The following is a 15,852-nucleotide window of genomic DNA, read 5'->3' as shown; positions in this document are numbered from 1 at the left end:
CATGCTGCTAATAAAACTGTAATTTGTTCGTGTTCCCACACTTCACTTGAGATTATATCTTGCGACACAATGTATCTGATCTCCTCGCTGTCTGTCTACAAGTCCAGCGCACAGCTCCGCTGCCGAAAGCGCAGTTTTTCCTCAGTGGTGACGGACGTTACGTCTGGCAGCAGACAGTTAACCGGCCACAAAACCTGGATGCGTCCGGATGCTGAAACCAGTGGAAACGGGGCATAAGTGTGAAAGCTCTCACCTTATATACAACACAGCAGCCTGGCACTGTATTATCTGTCATCGACAGATGACTGGAGAAAACAACATTAGCCTATTATAAAAAGTAGGTAAGCGTGATGCCTTTTCAGACACCACAATCGGTCGCAAGTAATCGGCCATTTCAAAGTAGTCGGCAGATACCGATTATTATATTTTGTGCCTATAATCGGCTAATACCGATTGTTGGCCGATTAATCGGTGCATCCCTACAAAGAACCAACGACAGTTTCAATCAATCAGCACAAAGCCTCCGTCAGGAAAATGTGCACCTATTTGCTGATATCTAACTCCTAACAGGACTGCAACAGAAGTAACACACCTGTAAAAGGAAAACCAAAATACACAGAAACACCTGCTGCGTCCCGCGTCATAGCCCCCCTCGTACAGGTATGTGGTTTTCATTTCACTAAACACAGGCATGTATTAAGGTGATCTGCATTTCTTACATATATAATAAATGGGGTCATAAGGTTATTTATTCAAAGTTAATAGATCTGTGTGACCGTAATGCCCCCCCTGATCCCATTACAGTGCACTTCATCTCAAGCACTATTGTACCTTAATGCCACTATTACTGTTCAAATTCTGTTCACTTTAACAAATTGTAGAAAATGTGTATTGATTTTTATTATTATTATTGTTGTTGTTGTTATTAGTATTAAAGTTAATACTATGTAGTACAATATGTTCAATTAAATCACAAGTTTCTGAAAGCTTCAGTTTTTAAAATGTAAATCTTTCCACTGTTGCGGCGTTCCGGGTTTTACCCAGTCCCTGTTTTTAAACACTTTAGTCCTTAACAGGAAATCATTTTAACTACTTAACAAAACAAAACAAAAAAACCCTGGTTTGTCCTGTTTTTCAAGAATCCCTGAGCAACGTTGATCTTTCTTAGAGTGAAATTTGCTGCCATTAAATGAGCTGAGGGGACGGGATATTGGATTCCCTAGTAAATCAATCATCCGGTAAGTACTTTAAATATTCAAACTGTACGACAATGTCGTCGTCTCTAGGATCCTGGTCAACTAAGACACTTGATTTCAAACACAATCTGCTGCTGTAAGTCAACAACAGAAAGGTCTATGTGTGCGAACTTCTCTTTTAAATTGAGACTTTTGTGCTTTTGAAAATGTCCGAGATAAAACTTACAATAAGCTATCAATCGGTTACACTGACTGATTAACTGCATAACTTTTTATTGGTTGACAAATATATTACAATTGTTTAATAATGGAGATCCTAGTGAAGTGAGTTATAGCTTCATTATTTCACTATAGTCAGTCTTATTATTAACACAACATTAGGCCAATTTTCAAGGTTTCACGACCCGTCTCACGCTCTCATGCATTGCTACTAAAATCTCACTAATTTGGCCCAAACCTTTCTGTTTGTTACACACACAAGTGCACAGCCTTTAGCCAGCAGGAGCGTTTTCTGTCACCGCATTTTGTGTGTGACAAAACTCACGCATTGACGTTTTGAACACTTGAGAGCTCTGTGTCACATGGCAGCGCTGTTGTAATGGATGCTGTTGTTGTGTGATCAGTGTGTCTCGCTGTGGCTGTGCTTTGTGTGTCCAGGTCCACTGATCCGGATCAGGACTCCTCTGTCAGCTGCTGAGGAGGGGAGCTGCCTCTGAGATGAGTCTCTCTGGGGAGCCTGAGGCTGGTGATGGAGTTATGGGCCCTGAGACCAAGAGGTGAGAGGAGATGTGAGGGGCAGAGTGTCTCTGAATATATAAGGGTATCTGTCAGTCTGATAGAGCATCTGCAGGGCCTTGAAAAGTATTCCCCCCCAACAGTTTTTCACCAGTTTGTTTCAGAATTTGAAACATATTAAATTAGGTTTTTTCCCCACTGATCTAAAAAGTCTTGAGCACCATGTCAAATCAAAAGAAAAATCCCCAAAGCTTTCAACAATGTGCTACAAATTAAAAATGGAAATTCATACCCATTGTAATTGCAAGCCTAACATTTTATTAGGTACGATATACAGTTAGGTCCATAAATATTCACACAGTGACACAATTGCCATCATTTTGGCTCTGTACACCACCACAGTGGATTTGAAAGGAAACAATCAAGATGTCCTTTAAGTGTAGACTTTCATCTTTAATTTGAGGGTAGTTACACCCACATTGGGTGAACGGTGTAGGAATTACACCCATTTTGTTAAGTGGTCCCCCCAATTTTAGGGGCTCAAAAGTAATTGGACAAACTAACATAATCATGAATTAAATTGTGAGTTTCAATACTTGGTTGCAAATCCTTTGCAGTCAATGACTGCCTGAAGTCTGGAACCCATAGACATCAGCAGATGCTGGGTTTCTTCCCTGGTGATGCTCTGCCCTGGTGATGCTTTTGTGCCTGCTTGTTCTTGGGGCAGTTTGACTTCAGCAAGTGAAATGCTGCTCAATTGGATTCAGGTCAGGTGATTGACTTGACCATTGCAGAACATTCCACTTCTTCAGATAAAAAATAGTTTTCAAAAACTGTTTTAAATTGGTGTTTATTTAGTTCAATGGAAATGTATTCCTAGTTAACCCACTGTACAGCCTTTTTTAGCAAGAACAGCAATGCAAGTCATCCTGTCTGTCTGTGTTGGTATGAGAGTGTCAGCAGAGCCCAAAGTTGTGCTTCAAGTGACAGATTGAAAGGGTCAGCCTGGTTTACAGCAGCAGTGCTTCACATTGTTATCACGGTGGCCTTGCTGTTTTATTGAGGCCCTGCATTGTTATCCTCTCATTTGAACCGATTGTCCAGCTGTGTTGAAATAGTTAAATGAAGGCCTGTGTCCATGTGTGTTCACAGGGTCCCACTGAGGAGAGCAGAGTCATTGAGGCCCAGCTCTGTGTCCATGAGGAGTGAGAACTCAATAGATCGCCCAGTTGACTTCAGACAAGACCCCTTCCCCTGCGAGGTTACAGTTTATATTGCACATCCATCTCTACCAGCACTGAGAGATGGGAGTGTGTTCTGGGCGCCACATGTTGCACTGTTGCTCATTTGTCAGAAATGAAAATATCAGTGGGTATTGTGTGTGTGTGGCTTCAGGATCTGCATACAAGACACAGAATAACAGTGTTGTCACTGATGATCCTGTGGCACTTATACAACTCTCCAACACTACATTTTTCTGGTCTTGATTGGGGATATCATTTAAAATTTGGGCTGTCAAACAATTAATTATTTTAATCATATTTTACCACAATTTGTCAATTATTAATCACCTATTTCATTGCATGTTAAAATTACACAAAACATTTACATTAGATGTGTGTAATGACTGCCTTGACAAACAGCCAGGGACATAGAGAACTCAAGTGCAGGTCAAAGCAGGTAATAGAGGCAAGGAAAGAGTCGTAATTGGGTTTGCAGGCAAAGGGTCAGTCGGTCAGTCAGGTGAACAAGAAGTTAGAGGACAATCCAGAGGTCAGAGTATACAGAAGTTCAAGGCCAGGACCACAGGCATATAGTCAGCAGGAATAACACTGAGCAATGCTGCTGGAAACAATCAAGACTGAGCATTGACTTGCAGTAACAGGGGGTTTAAATGCAGAGTAGAGCGAAGCAGGAGACAGGGCTGTGTAGTGCTGGTCCTATGGGAGCACAGTGTTCATGGTGCAAGTGCACATGGAGCTGGGGCATGTTAATTGGATGATTGCTCATGATGCTGGGGAATGTGAGAGACAGGGTTAGAATGCAGGTGATGATGACTTCTGGAGGCGATCAATATGAGTGAAGAATTTCCTTGGGATTATGAGATGAATTGAACTAAACTGAAAAAGTGAATAAAGTTCAGAAAATCTGCACTGTGTCTTAAGCTGAGGGAACACCGGTGTACAATTACCTAGAGGACGTGGAATGAGACGCGTTGCTCCTACATTTGTGCTTCTGCTTTCAGAGGACAGAAGTCTACATTGTGTAGAGAGTGTAGATTGAACGCTGATGGGTAGACATGAGACCATTATATTATTAACAATTCAGTATTGAATAGTATACTCCATGTCTTTGTTTCTTCATTATTAGGCTACCATTATAATAATAATTCCTATTATTGAGCAATTAAACGTGTTAATGAACCTAACTGTTAATAGGAAGCAGTTTCAAACTGTGTTTTCTACAGTACCATCATTCAACAAGGTAAGAATGAGTTATCGTTGTGCACCATGTGTTCTCCTAGGATATACACAAGTTATATACACAGACAAACAGAGACATCATCAGCAATACAAAGTTGGAACTTAAAATAAGTTTTATAGTTCGACTAAACTCTAGTTTATTTTCCATAGATGCAATAGAGATGCGCGCTGTTTCTTGTGCCGTTGTTGTTAAAAATGTATGTGTCGATATAAATCAGAGCTCCACGTTAAGTTAATTAATACATACAAAACACATTCTGTCCAATCAGTGTCAGTTCAACTTAATAATTATAATATCCGGTGCTTCATTTGAAAATTCAGACGTCCCGGATAACAGAGTGGTGGCGGATGGCGGAACTCGGTGCACGTAATGTCAATTTGATGAAGACAGAACAGATAAATATAATGAACACACTGCCATAACACTTCCACAGTACTGTCAAAACTGGTCTGCGCACACAAGTTGTGGGACTGATACTGACCAGCAAAGTCCGACACATGCGATTACAATCAATGCACAGTAAGCAATGTACATGTATTATTATCACTGTTATGATTAAATGTTACTGGTAGTAATAAGGACAACAACAACAATAATAAGTACATCTGAAGATGCTTTTATATGTATTGAACACAGCACAACCGATGGCCCATTGAGTTTGTTTTGCCGGGTATTTCTGACGGGCTTCTAGACAGCTGCGCTCCTTGCAAAACTGACAATATCTCTCGCACAATTATTTGTAAACATCTGTGGGTTTTGGTATTTTAAATACAACTGTGATCACAATATGGTTAGCTTTGAGGCATTCTTTCAAGAAACAGGGACCAAGTCTAAAACAATGGACTACAGTTTTAGAAAAGCAAACCTTGAAAGTATGAGGCGACACTTAGAAGAGGTAGACTGGAGCACACTGGATACAGAGTCTGTTGAAAATGGATGGGTATATTGTAAGAATATACTACTTGAGGCTCAGGAGAGATTTGTACCAAAACGGTTTAATAGAAGTATGCAAAAAAATATCAACAGAAAGAAAATGTTGTAAAGCGCATATAAAAGGGATGGAGACTAAACAAAATACAAACAATACGTTGAGCTGCATAGAGACCTTAAGAAAGGGATCAGGAAAGCAAAGAGGGAAATGGAAAGAAACATAGCTCTTGGAGCTAAAACTAATGCAAAGAGCTTTTTTCAATATTACAACAGCAAGAGGCCAATAAAGGAGGAAGTGAAACAGATTAAGGGCAAAAATGGAAGTATCTTGGAAAATGAACGAGATGTGGCAAATGTGAGAGATCAGGATAAATGAGGAGGAGGTACTAAAGGGACTAGCAGAATTAAAAACAATCAAATCACCGGGGCCATCATGGGTTTAGATGAGGCAGATCATGTCTTACTAATTAATGACAACTGCAGCTGTAGATCACATGATAGCATATGATATGATATACTTAGATTTTCAGAAAGGTTTTGATAAGGTTCCACACCAAAGACTGATCCTCAAATTGGAAGCTGTAGGCATTCAGGGTAATGTAAGTAGATGGATTATGAACAGGTTGATGTACAGGAAACAGAGGGTGTCGATTAGTGGAGTCGCTTCTAACTGGAGTGAGGTTGTTAGTGGAGTTCCACAGGGATCACCTGGCAGATGAAATTCAATGAGGACAAGTGCAAGGTAATACATGCAGGTAACAAAAATGTCCACTATAATTACACTATGGGAGGAATAGAACTAGATGAAGTAATACATGAGAAAGACCTATCAGTCTTTGTGGACTCCTCACTTTCTCCATCCAAACAATGTGGGGAAGCAATAAAAAAGGCAAACACATTTCTAGGGTATATTGTCAAAAGTGTGAATTGAGAACAAGGGCAGTGATGTTCAGACTGTACAATGCACTAGTTAGAGCTCATCTGGATACTGTGGACAGTTCTGGGCTCCACACTTCAAGAAAGATATCGCTGCTCTAGAGGCAGTTCAGAGGAGAGCAACCAGACTTATTCCAGGTCTGAAGGGAATGTCCTACTGAGAGACTGAGGAACTGAACCTTTTCACCCTGGAACAGAGGAGACTACGTGGGGACTTGATCCAAGTCTTTAACATCATGAAAGGCTTCGACCGCATCAATCCAGAGGAGCTTTTCCAGATCAGCAGGGACACACGGACCCGGGGACATAACTGGAAATTTGGCTTCAAGGCATTCAAGACGTTAAGCAGGAGACACTTCTTCACACAGAAAGTTGTTACAATCTGAACAAACTCCCCAGCGATGTGGTTTATGACAATAATTTAGTTTAGACAATAATCTATTTAACATTGAAAAATAGACTTGATAGGATCCTTTGATCACTTACCCCCTATTCACACTGTATTTGTTTCAAACTAACTCGGTTTGGTTAATTTGCTTTTGAACAATGTATCATTGTGCTAGGTGTTCACACTTGTCTTCTGTAAAAACTTGCTGAGTTTGAACTCAGGTTCATTTTCGTGGCTCACTTCCGTGTTTTCTCAGGACTGAGATCACTTGTGTTCACATTGCAATAAGCATGTGAGCTCGGTTCATTTTGTATTGATAAAACACAGGATATTTACATTTTACATGATTAGTGCACATGAGAAATAGCAGCATGACGCGTACAATAACAAATATATATGAAGGTAATACAGTAATTACATATAGTAGTTTAAACACATTTGACTAACCAAATAATAGTATGCGTTACGTTGTGCAGAATGCCATCAATATTCCAGCACCAGATGTCACAGTTTTAAAAATGGACAATGAGTTAATCAATCACTATAATGTAACATCTTCAACCTTGAGAGAAGAACAGGAAACCGCAAACAAACACTAAGCAAACTGGTATCTGTACGCCCTTAAGGGTGTCTGCTAAGAAATAAATAATAATATAAAGCAAAGTTAGCCTATTTTACGTGTTTCTTAAAGCAAGTGCCATGCACATGGTGTGTTGGTGAGTTAATATAAATAACAAGTAAATTAAATAGCCTACAGACAGTGTTTGCAAACTACTAACCCAGAAGGCTGATGTTAACACAAAAATAAGAGGATTGATTTCACATTAATGAAGATCATGATTTTATTAGCTCAACATTAAAACGTTACAGTTCAGACAATACTGTGTGTGTGTGCACACACACATAGGTGCCATTAATGTGAGTTTAGCTCTCTGCGCAGAGTTGATGTCAATAGTGATTTGGCACAGGGGATGGCATTTTTGTGTTATACACTCACCTAAAGGATTATTAGGAACACCTGTTCAATTTCTCATTAATGCAATTATATAATCAACCAATCACAATTCGATTTAAGCAATTTTGAGCGTGGCATGGTTGTTGGTGTCAGACGGGCCGGTCTGAGTATTTCACAATCTGCTCAGTTACTGGGATTTTCACGCACAACCATTTCTAGGGTTTACAAAGAATGGTGTGAAAAGGGAAAAACATCCAGTATGCGGCAGTCCTGTGGGCGAAAATGCCTTGTTGATGCTAGAGGTCAGAGGAGAATGGGCCGACTGATTCAAGCTGATAGAAGAGCAACTTTGACTGAAATAACCACTCGTTACAACCGAGGTATGCAGCAAAGCATTTGTGAAGCCACAACACGTACAACCTTGAGGCGGATGGGCTACAACAGCAGAAGACCCCACCAGGTACCACTCATCTCCACTACAAAAAGGAAATAGAGGCTACAATTTGCACAAGCTCACCAAAATTGGACAGTTGAAGACTGTAAAAATGTTGCCTGGTCTGATGAGTCTCGACTTCTGTTGAGACAATCAGATGGTAGAGTCAGAATTTGGCGTAAACAGAATGAGAACATGGATCCATAATGCCTTGTTACCACTGTGCAGGCTGGTGGTGGTGGTGTAATGGTGTGGGGGATGTTTTCTTGGCACACTTTAGGCCCCTTAGTGCCAATTGGGCATCGTTTAAATGCCACGGCCTACCTGAGCATTGTTTCTGACCATGTCCATCTCTTTATGACCACCATGTACCCGTCCTCTGATGGCTACTTCCAGCAGGATAATGCACCATGTCACAAAGGTCGAATCATTTCAAATTGGTTTCTTGAACATGACAATGAGTTCACTGTACTAAACTGGCCCCCACAGTCACCAGATCTCAACCCAATAGAGCATCTTTGGGATGTGGTGGAACGGGAGCTTCGTGCCCTGGATGTGCATCCCACGAATCTCCATCAACTGCAAGATGCTCTCCTATCAATATGGGCCAACATTTCTAAAGAATGCTTTCAGCACCTTGTTGAATCAATGCCACGTAGAATTAAGGCAGTTCTGAAGGCGAAAGGGGGTCAAACACAGTATTAGTATGGTGTTCCTAATAATCCTTTAGGTGAGTGTATATATATATATATACTTTTTTTTCTAATGAATGTTTTAAGTTAGTTAGCTTTAGTTTCTCGTTTCTTACCACTGTATATTACATATAGTTTTGAAGGTTTCGTTTGTGTCCTATACACAGATTTTTTATTTTCAAAGTCGTATTGTTTAACTGATACAGTGTACTATGAGAGATAGACACTTAGCTTCTAGTCTTTAATTTACTCTTACAATCTTATTTTTCTGTCTTTGGACATAAGTCAGGCTTCTGTCTTCATTACACATATAAAAATCCTGTCTTATAGTACCACTGATCATTCCCACCGATTCTCAGGTACTGCTTCAATTCAATTCCAATCATAACAGTCTCGACACATAAAGACAAACAAGAAGAGTGATATACTCACAAACACAAAGATTTCCTGCTTCAGATGCCACACATCAGCACAGCACAATATCTTAGTACAGCCATCTAGTCCAGTATATTTTGAATAGAATTAGTCAGCAGCTCTTGGTTACAGCACTAAAGCATTTGGAGTCTGTTCACGAAATTCTAACAGCCCTCTAGTCCATCATCCCTGGACTAGGATAACAGTGCTGTCAGTGCAGTATGGTGGATCCTCCGCAGGACACGACTTTAGACACTTTGTTTCTCCTGCATCAAGTCTCAACTGTTACGCGCAAGATACAGTATCGTACTTCGATACGCCAACTGTTACCCATAAGATCCAGTATCGTACTTCAATACGTTTGGCCTCGGATTCACACCCAGTGAGCAGTTCTTAGGGTACAGCACAAAGGCAATAAAGAGACCACTCACCTGATTGTATCACGGACTGAAGGTACAAAGCTTCAGTTGAAGCAACCCTTCGGATCCCAGTGAATCAGGCCCCCCAATGAGTGCTTCCAGTAATAGTTTAGACTCTCGGCAGGAGACAGGCCCGGGAAGTAAAGTCACTGACACTATGTCAGTTCGTTTATCTTCGTTTATTGAACGTTTCACACAGCCTTTTATACATCTACAAGCAATATTTCAAACCTGGATGATATTTTCTTGGCATATGTCCCGGGGCAGTTCATAAGGTATTCTTTCTAATTGGGGAAACAATATTTCAGTCAGACATGGAAGCACTGGTACCAAGGACACAGCACACACTATACTGATAAGAATGTGTTATATAGTTTCGGTTTGTTAACTAAAGAATGTCCACGGCAGTAGAAAATATCTCTGCCACACAGATAAGTCTGAGCAGAGAAATAAGAACAAAGAAACCCTTATAAGAGCAAGTTTTAACTAGTATCTTACTGGAAAGCAATTTTACCCCAACAGTACTAAAGGGACTAGCAGAATTAAAAACAAACAGATCACCTGGGCCAGATGGGATATTTCCAACAGTATGATTTATGATGCCGCTAACACAAATACTCCAAATGACACTTAGAACAGGGGATGTGCCCACTGACTGGAAGACAGCAAATGTCATACCAATCCACAAGAAAGGGGACAAAACTGAGCCAGGAAATTACAGACCAATCAGTCTCACCTGCATCACCTGTAAAATGTTGGAAAAAATGATTAGGGTGAAAACAGAGGAGCATCTTAATGAAAACCATATTCTTGGAGATAGTCAACAAGGGTTTACACGAGGCAGATCATATCTGACTAATTTATTAGAATTTTTTGAACATGCAACTGTAGCTCTAGATCAGGTGAAAGCATATGATATGATACACTTAGATTTTCAAAATGCTTTTGATAAGGTTCCACACCAAAAACTGATCCTCAAATTAGAAGCTGTAGGCATTCAGGGTAATGTAAGTAAATGGATTATGAACTGGTTGATGTATAGGAAGCAGAGGGTGTTGATTAGAGGAGTTGCTTCTAACTGGAGTGAGGTTGTTAGTGGAGTTCCACAGGGATCAGTACTAGGGCCTTTGCTTTTTCTAATCTATATTAATGATCTGGACTCTGGGATATCAAACTTGTCAAATTTGCAGATTATACAAAAATAGGCGGCTCAGCAGATACAATCTTGGCAGCACAGGCTATTCAAAGGGACTTAGATAATATTCAATTGTGGGCCAATACCTGGCATATGAAATTCAATGAGGGGGTATATTGTCAAAAGTGTAGAATTGAGAACAAGGGCAGTGATGTTCAGACTGTACAATGCACTAGTTAGAGCTTATCTGGATACTGTGGACAGTTCTGGGCTCCACACTTAAAGAAAGATATCGCTGCTCTAGAGGCAGTTCAGAGGAGAGCAACCAGACTTATTCCAGGTCTGAAGGGAATGTCCTACTGAGAGATTGAGGAACTGAACCTTTTCACCCTGGAACAGAGGAGACTATGTTGGGACTTGATCCAAGTCTTCAAAATTATGAAAGGCATCGACCACGTCAAACCAGAGGAGCTTTTCCAGATCAGCAGGGACACTCGCACCCGGGGACACAAATGGAAATTGGGCTTCAAGGCATTCAAGACAGAAAACAGGAGACACTTCTTCATACAGAGAGGCGTCACAATCTGAACAAACTCCCCAGCGATGTGGTAGAAGCTGAACAATTTGGAACATTTAAAATAAGGCTGGATAGGATCCTTGGATCACTTGGACACCAAACGGGCACGATGGGTCGAATGGCCTCCTCTCGTTTGTAATCTTTTTTATGTTTTTATGTTCTTATTTGCACATAATGCTGTTCAGAATTCTTATATAGTGACCTGTGGAGGTGAACTGGGGAAGGGATGTGTGGATCTCACAAGAACACCCTTAATAGCTGACTTGAACATCTTTAGTGTCTAAAGAGTCAGTTTAACTCACTCTCTCTATAAGAAGGTGTTCAGAGAACAAGTGCTGTCTGTGGTCAAAATGGAGAACTGTCAATACATTATATATACTCCCATTGGCGAACTGGCCATGTGGCAATTCTGGCAAATGCGAGAAGGGCCGGACCATTTTTTGGACACCAACCACCTCCCCACTCCCCATTTTACTTGTCAAAATCATACAGAAGCTTTCAATACATTTGGGATAATATGTAATACAAGTCTGTTCATAGCAGCTAACCTTAGCAGTGAAAACTATGTATCGAGAGAGAGTGCAATTCCGACCACAAGATACAGAGGAGCTGCCCTCCCTCTAGATCCAGCTCTTAGTTATCCAGCAGATAGTTTGGGCTTTCAAACATTCGTACAGTCAATTCACCAAACAAATGACAATACCGTTAAATAAAAAGTACTAAGTCACCAAACTAAGGGAAATATATATATTTTTCTTCTGGGGAAGTTCTCTTTTTAATATGATGTTGTTTTCTAACACATGGGTCAGTTTACCCAGCAACCTCTCTGGGCACTGCCTGGATTGTGTCTGCCTGTAGACCTCCAGCCTGAATACATAAAACTAGGCCACCTGTGCCGGGTGGTAGAGCCTTATTTCTCACACTGGAGAGTTATATCCACATTGCTCTGGGACGATATTCACAAGACAATGCAAATTCAATCACTAGTGAAAGGAAACAAGATCCTACAGCAGCAGGTTACAGACTAGTGCAGGTGGGCACAGATGGATGCAGTTTACTGGAAACAGAAGGATACTCCCTGTTGTGATTAACCAGGCAGCTTGACCCATTCAGAGCATCAGGGACACAACCCAGTCTGATTAAGCACTCGGGGGGACTCTGTGTGGCTGTGCAGAGTGGTGTTTTGGACACAGCCTCAGAGTGCGTAGCTCAGTTGACACTGGCAGAGGCGCTGTCTCATGGTGATGGATATATAACAGCCCTGCTGGTGTGTGGAGCTCTTCCAGTGGCTCAGGGCTGTGGAGAGGGAGGCTCATGAATCACATCACACTTCATAGACAGGCTGTGGGCAGGAGGATCTGTGTCCCTGAGTCACTGCTCTTTGTTTTGGTTTCTTACAGCTTTGACAGTGGAGAGAGCAGGAGCAGACGAAGACTCCTGAAATGTAAGTCTGTCTGGACTGAAGAATCCTCTCAATCCACAGGGTTACACTCATTTTCCAGACCTTTCACTAGCCTCACCTCTCCTTCCATCAACCTCTCCTCTCTCCCTCCTTCATCTCCATCCAACTCCCCTTCTCTCTTGTCGGTCAGCCTCCTCTCCCTCCCTCCTCCTCATCTACCTTCTCTCTCTTTTCCTCACCCCCCCCATCTACCTCCATGTTTTTGTATCTACTTCCAAAATGCCCCGGAAGCATACAAAGCGGACCGTTTCCCTTCTACACCCCCCACAATCTGTTTCCTCTATTCTCCCTCTGTTCCTCTTCTTCTTCCGTTTTTATTATTATTATCATCATCATCATCATCATCATCATCATTACTGGAGTCCTGCTGGTGCTCCAGTTGATTCTGGTGTAGATGTTCGCTCTTCTAACCTCCCTCTTGTCTGCAGATGTCTGTCGACTCACACTGGACCCCAACACAGTGCACAGACGCCTGTCTCTGTCTAAGGGGAACAGAAAGGCAACATGGGGGTCAGAGGAGCAGCCACAACCTGATCACATAGAGAGATTTGACTGCTATGACCAAGTGCTGTGCAGAGAGGGTCTGACTGGTCTCTGTTACTGGGAGGCTGAGTGGAGTGGGGAGTGGGCTGATATAGGAGTCACATGTAAAGGAATCAGCAGGGAAGGAAGCCATGCTGACTGTCGTCTTGGACGCAATGACAAGTCCTGGAGTTTGAGCTGTGAGGGTTCCAATTGCTCAGCCTGGCACAATAACAATCACACTGACATGCCTGCTCCCCCCACACACAGAGTAGGAGTGTATCTGGACTGGGCAGCCGGCACTCTGACGTTTTACAGCATCTCCTCTGACACACTGACCCCCCTGCACACCTTCCACAGCACATTCACTGAGCCCCTCTATCCAGGGTTTTGGGTTTATGGCTCTGGCTCCAGTGTGTCCCTGTGCCAGCTGGAGTAGCCTGGCATCCTGGAAGAGCCTGTGTCTGGAGCTCCTGTCTGTCCTCTGCACTCCTCAGTATAGATACAGTAGTGACATGGCAGAGCTGCCGGCAGGTGGAGCGGTCGGCGGCGATGCTCTCCATGTTTTGGGTTCATCCTGCACTTCTTTAGTGATGTTTTAAGCTGATCTTTGTAGCGCTTTTTCTGCCCTCCCGCGGAGCGTCGGCCATGGTGTTGCTGGTCGTAGAGGATCTTTTCTTAGCAGGCACTCCTGAGGCATCCTAACAATGTGGCCGAGCCAGCACAGTTGGTGCTGTGTGACCACGGCCTCCATACTCTTGCAGTTGGTCTTAGCAAATACCTCAGTGGGGGGCACACGGTCACGCCAAGGGACTCCTAGGATACGCTGCAGGCATCCTATATGGAACTGCTCTAGCAGCTTGATATGACGACTTTAGGTGACCCAGGCTTCACAACTGTAGAGAAGTATAGTAACACCAACAGCCTGATAAACAGCAACTCTAGTGTGGAGGTGGAGATCTTTGTTTTGAAAGACCTTGCATCTCAGTTTTCCAGAGTAGCTGAGGGTTGCTTCGTCCGGTTGTGAATTACATCATTGAGGTTGCAGTCCTCAGTGAGGATGCTGCCCAAATATCTGAAGGACGGGACTATTGTTAGTGGTCTATAATCTATGGTGAAGACAGGCGTTGTGGGTGGAGGGTTGGTGCTGCATTGGCAGACCACCTCTGTCTTGGTGGTGTTGACAGTTAGACTCATCCTGCTATAGGTCTTCACAGAGGAGTTATCACTGTCCCACTGAAAACACAGACACCGCAAGTAGTGACAGCAGGACGACAGATGTGTTCATTCAAGCACATAGGGTGTATTGTGCAGAGATGATTTCAGAGGGGAATATAAATACAAAATTAACAAAGTTAGTGTGTTTCACTAAAGTGTGTGTTGTAATTTAACATGTCTTTTATCTGAACTCTATACCTCTTTGTAATTGTAATTGTATTGTAATCACAACCATGTAATTTAATGTTTGATTTAGGAATTACTATCAAAAATGTATGCGAATGAAGCTGAAACATTTTTAATGTATTGTAATGATCTAACTGGTTGTTAAAACATTCTCACATTAATACTATAAAACATTAACATGCATGAGTCTTATACATTCTCAATGCAGTGCAATGATATAATTGTTGTTAAAGATACATTCTCACATGATTGCTTTCCATCTGTAACTAATGTGTATATCTTTAAACCATGTGATGTGTTTCCTTATTCCTGATGAAGACATAAATAAATACATATATTTTTGGGGGATTGTACAGACTTGTGCAGACTTTGTCACTGCTGTCAGTGTGTTTCAGTGGAACACTGTGTCTCAGACTTGTAACGGGGCCACTCGGTTGGGCACCAGGTGTGGAAAGAGCACACCAGAAAAGAAGAACAAATAAAGACGAACAAAAAATAAATAAGTAAAGAGGACAGGTAACTGGTGAAACGTCACCAGGACACAGGTAGTGAGAGCACTGAAATAGAAGGTAAAAATAGAGAGGGAAGTTCACATGACCTGTACCAGCTACACAGAGCATAAGACCCACAGGGTCAATAATTGCAGACAGGTGTAAAGTCCAAAATAATGCACAGCACACTACTGTTTAAAGTGAAAAAAAGTTAATTGCATTTGTATTTCTCCTCTCACTTAAGCAAACAGGTAAATATATTTGAGACGGTAACACTATTTAAAGTATCCATTATAAATAATCTATTAACATATTATGAATTGTGATATGTCATTATTACAAATTATAAATATATTAGACATGTTTATTTTTGCCATAATATGATAATATATTTTATAGCATACTTACGGTGGCCCTGAAGTGCAAAACAATAAAAAGGAAAACAAAATAACGAAAAGAAAAGACTAATTAACAACAAAAACAAAAAGGAAAAACACAACAACATTAGCTAAACTGGAATGGGAGATTACATAGGCAATGCTGTACAATGCTTCTATTTGGGGGAACAACATGTCAATTATTGTGGAGTGGAACTGTTTGGGCAGGAGCACTTGGAAGCTTATGGTGAGTCATATTTATCTTCCTTGACAATGTGGATAATGTGTAATATTTGTATTTT

At 41.5% G+C, this 15,852-nt stretch overlaps 1 protein-coding gene across 2 annotated transcripts; it reads left to right on the top strand.

Annotated features, from left to right (window-relative positions):
* The first annotated feature begins 1,027 nt into the window (after positions 1-1,027).
* On the top strand, positions 1,028-15,202 carry LOC136751652 (stonustoxin subunit beta). Of its 2 annotated transcripts, XM_066707436.1 has the most exons (4): positions 1,028-1,238; positions 1,854-1,972; positions 12,695-12,738; positions 13,185-15,202. In XM_066707436.1, the coding sequence occupies exons 2-4, from the start codon at positions 1,914-1,916 to the stop codon at positions 13,715-13,717; spliced, it is 636 nt and encodes a 211-aa protein (XP_066563533.1). In that variant the 5' UTR covers positions 1,028-1,238; positions 1,854-1,913; the 3' UTR covers positions 13,718-15,202. The 2 variants fall into 2 exon arrangements, 1 of the variants encoding a protein (XP_066563533.1); XR_010817044.1 differs by lacking the exons at positions 12,695-12,738; positions 13,185-15,202 and adding an exon at positions 3,084-3,544.
* The last annotated feature ends 650 nt before the right edge of the window (positions 15,203-15,852 follow it).

The sequence above is a fragment of the Amia ocellicauda genome, chromosome 6 (assembly GCF_036373705.1).
Source record: "Amia ocellicauda isolate fAmiCal2 chromosome 6, fAmiCal2.hap1, whole genome shotgun sequence".
Taxonomy (NCBI): domain Eukaryota; kingdom Metazoa; phylum Chordata; class Actinopteri; order Amiiformes; family Amiidae; genus Amia; species Amia ocellicauda.
This window is presented reverse-complemented; position numbering and strand designations above follow the sequence as displayed.

What these genes read in the sequence shown, in the direction of transcription:
- LOC136751652 (XM_066707436.1), top strand. Translation starts at nt 1,914, where the DNA reads ATGAGTCTCTCTGGGGAGCCTGAGGCTGGTGATGGAGTTATGGGCCCT. An exon ending in ATGGGCCCTGAGACCAAGAG is followed by an intron (nt 1,973 to 12,694) that starts GTGAGAGGAGAT and finishes GGTTTCTTACAG; the next exon opens with CTTTGACAGTGGAGAGAGCA. An exon ending in CAGACGAAGACTCCTGAAAT is followed by an intron (nt 12,739 to 13,184) that starts GTAAGTCTGTCT and finishes TCTTGTCTGCAG; the next exon opens with ATGTCTGTCGACTCACACTG.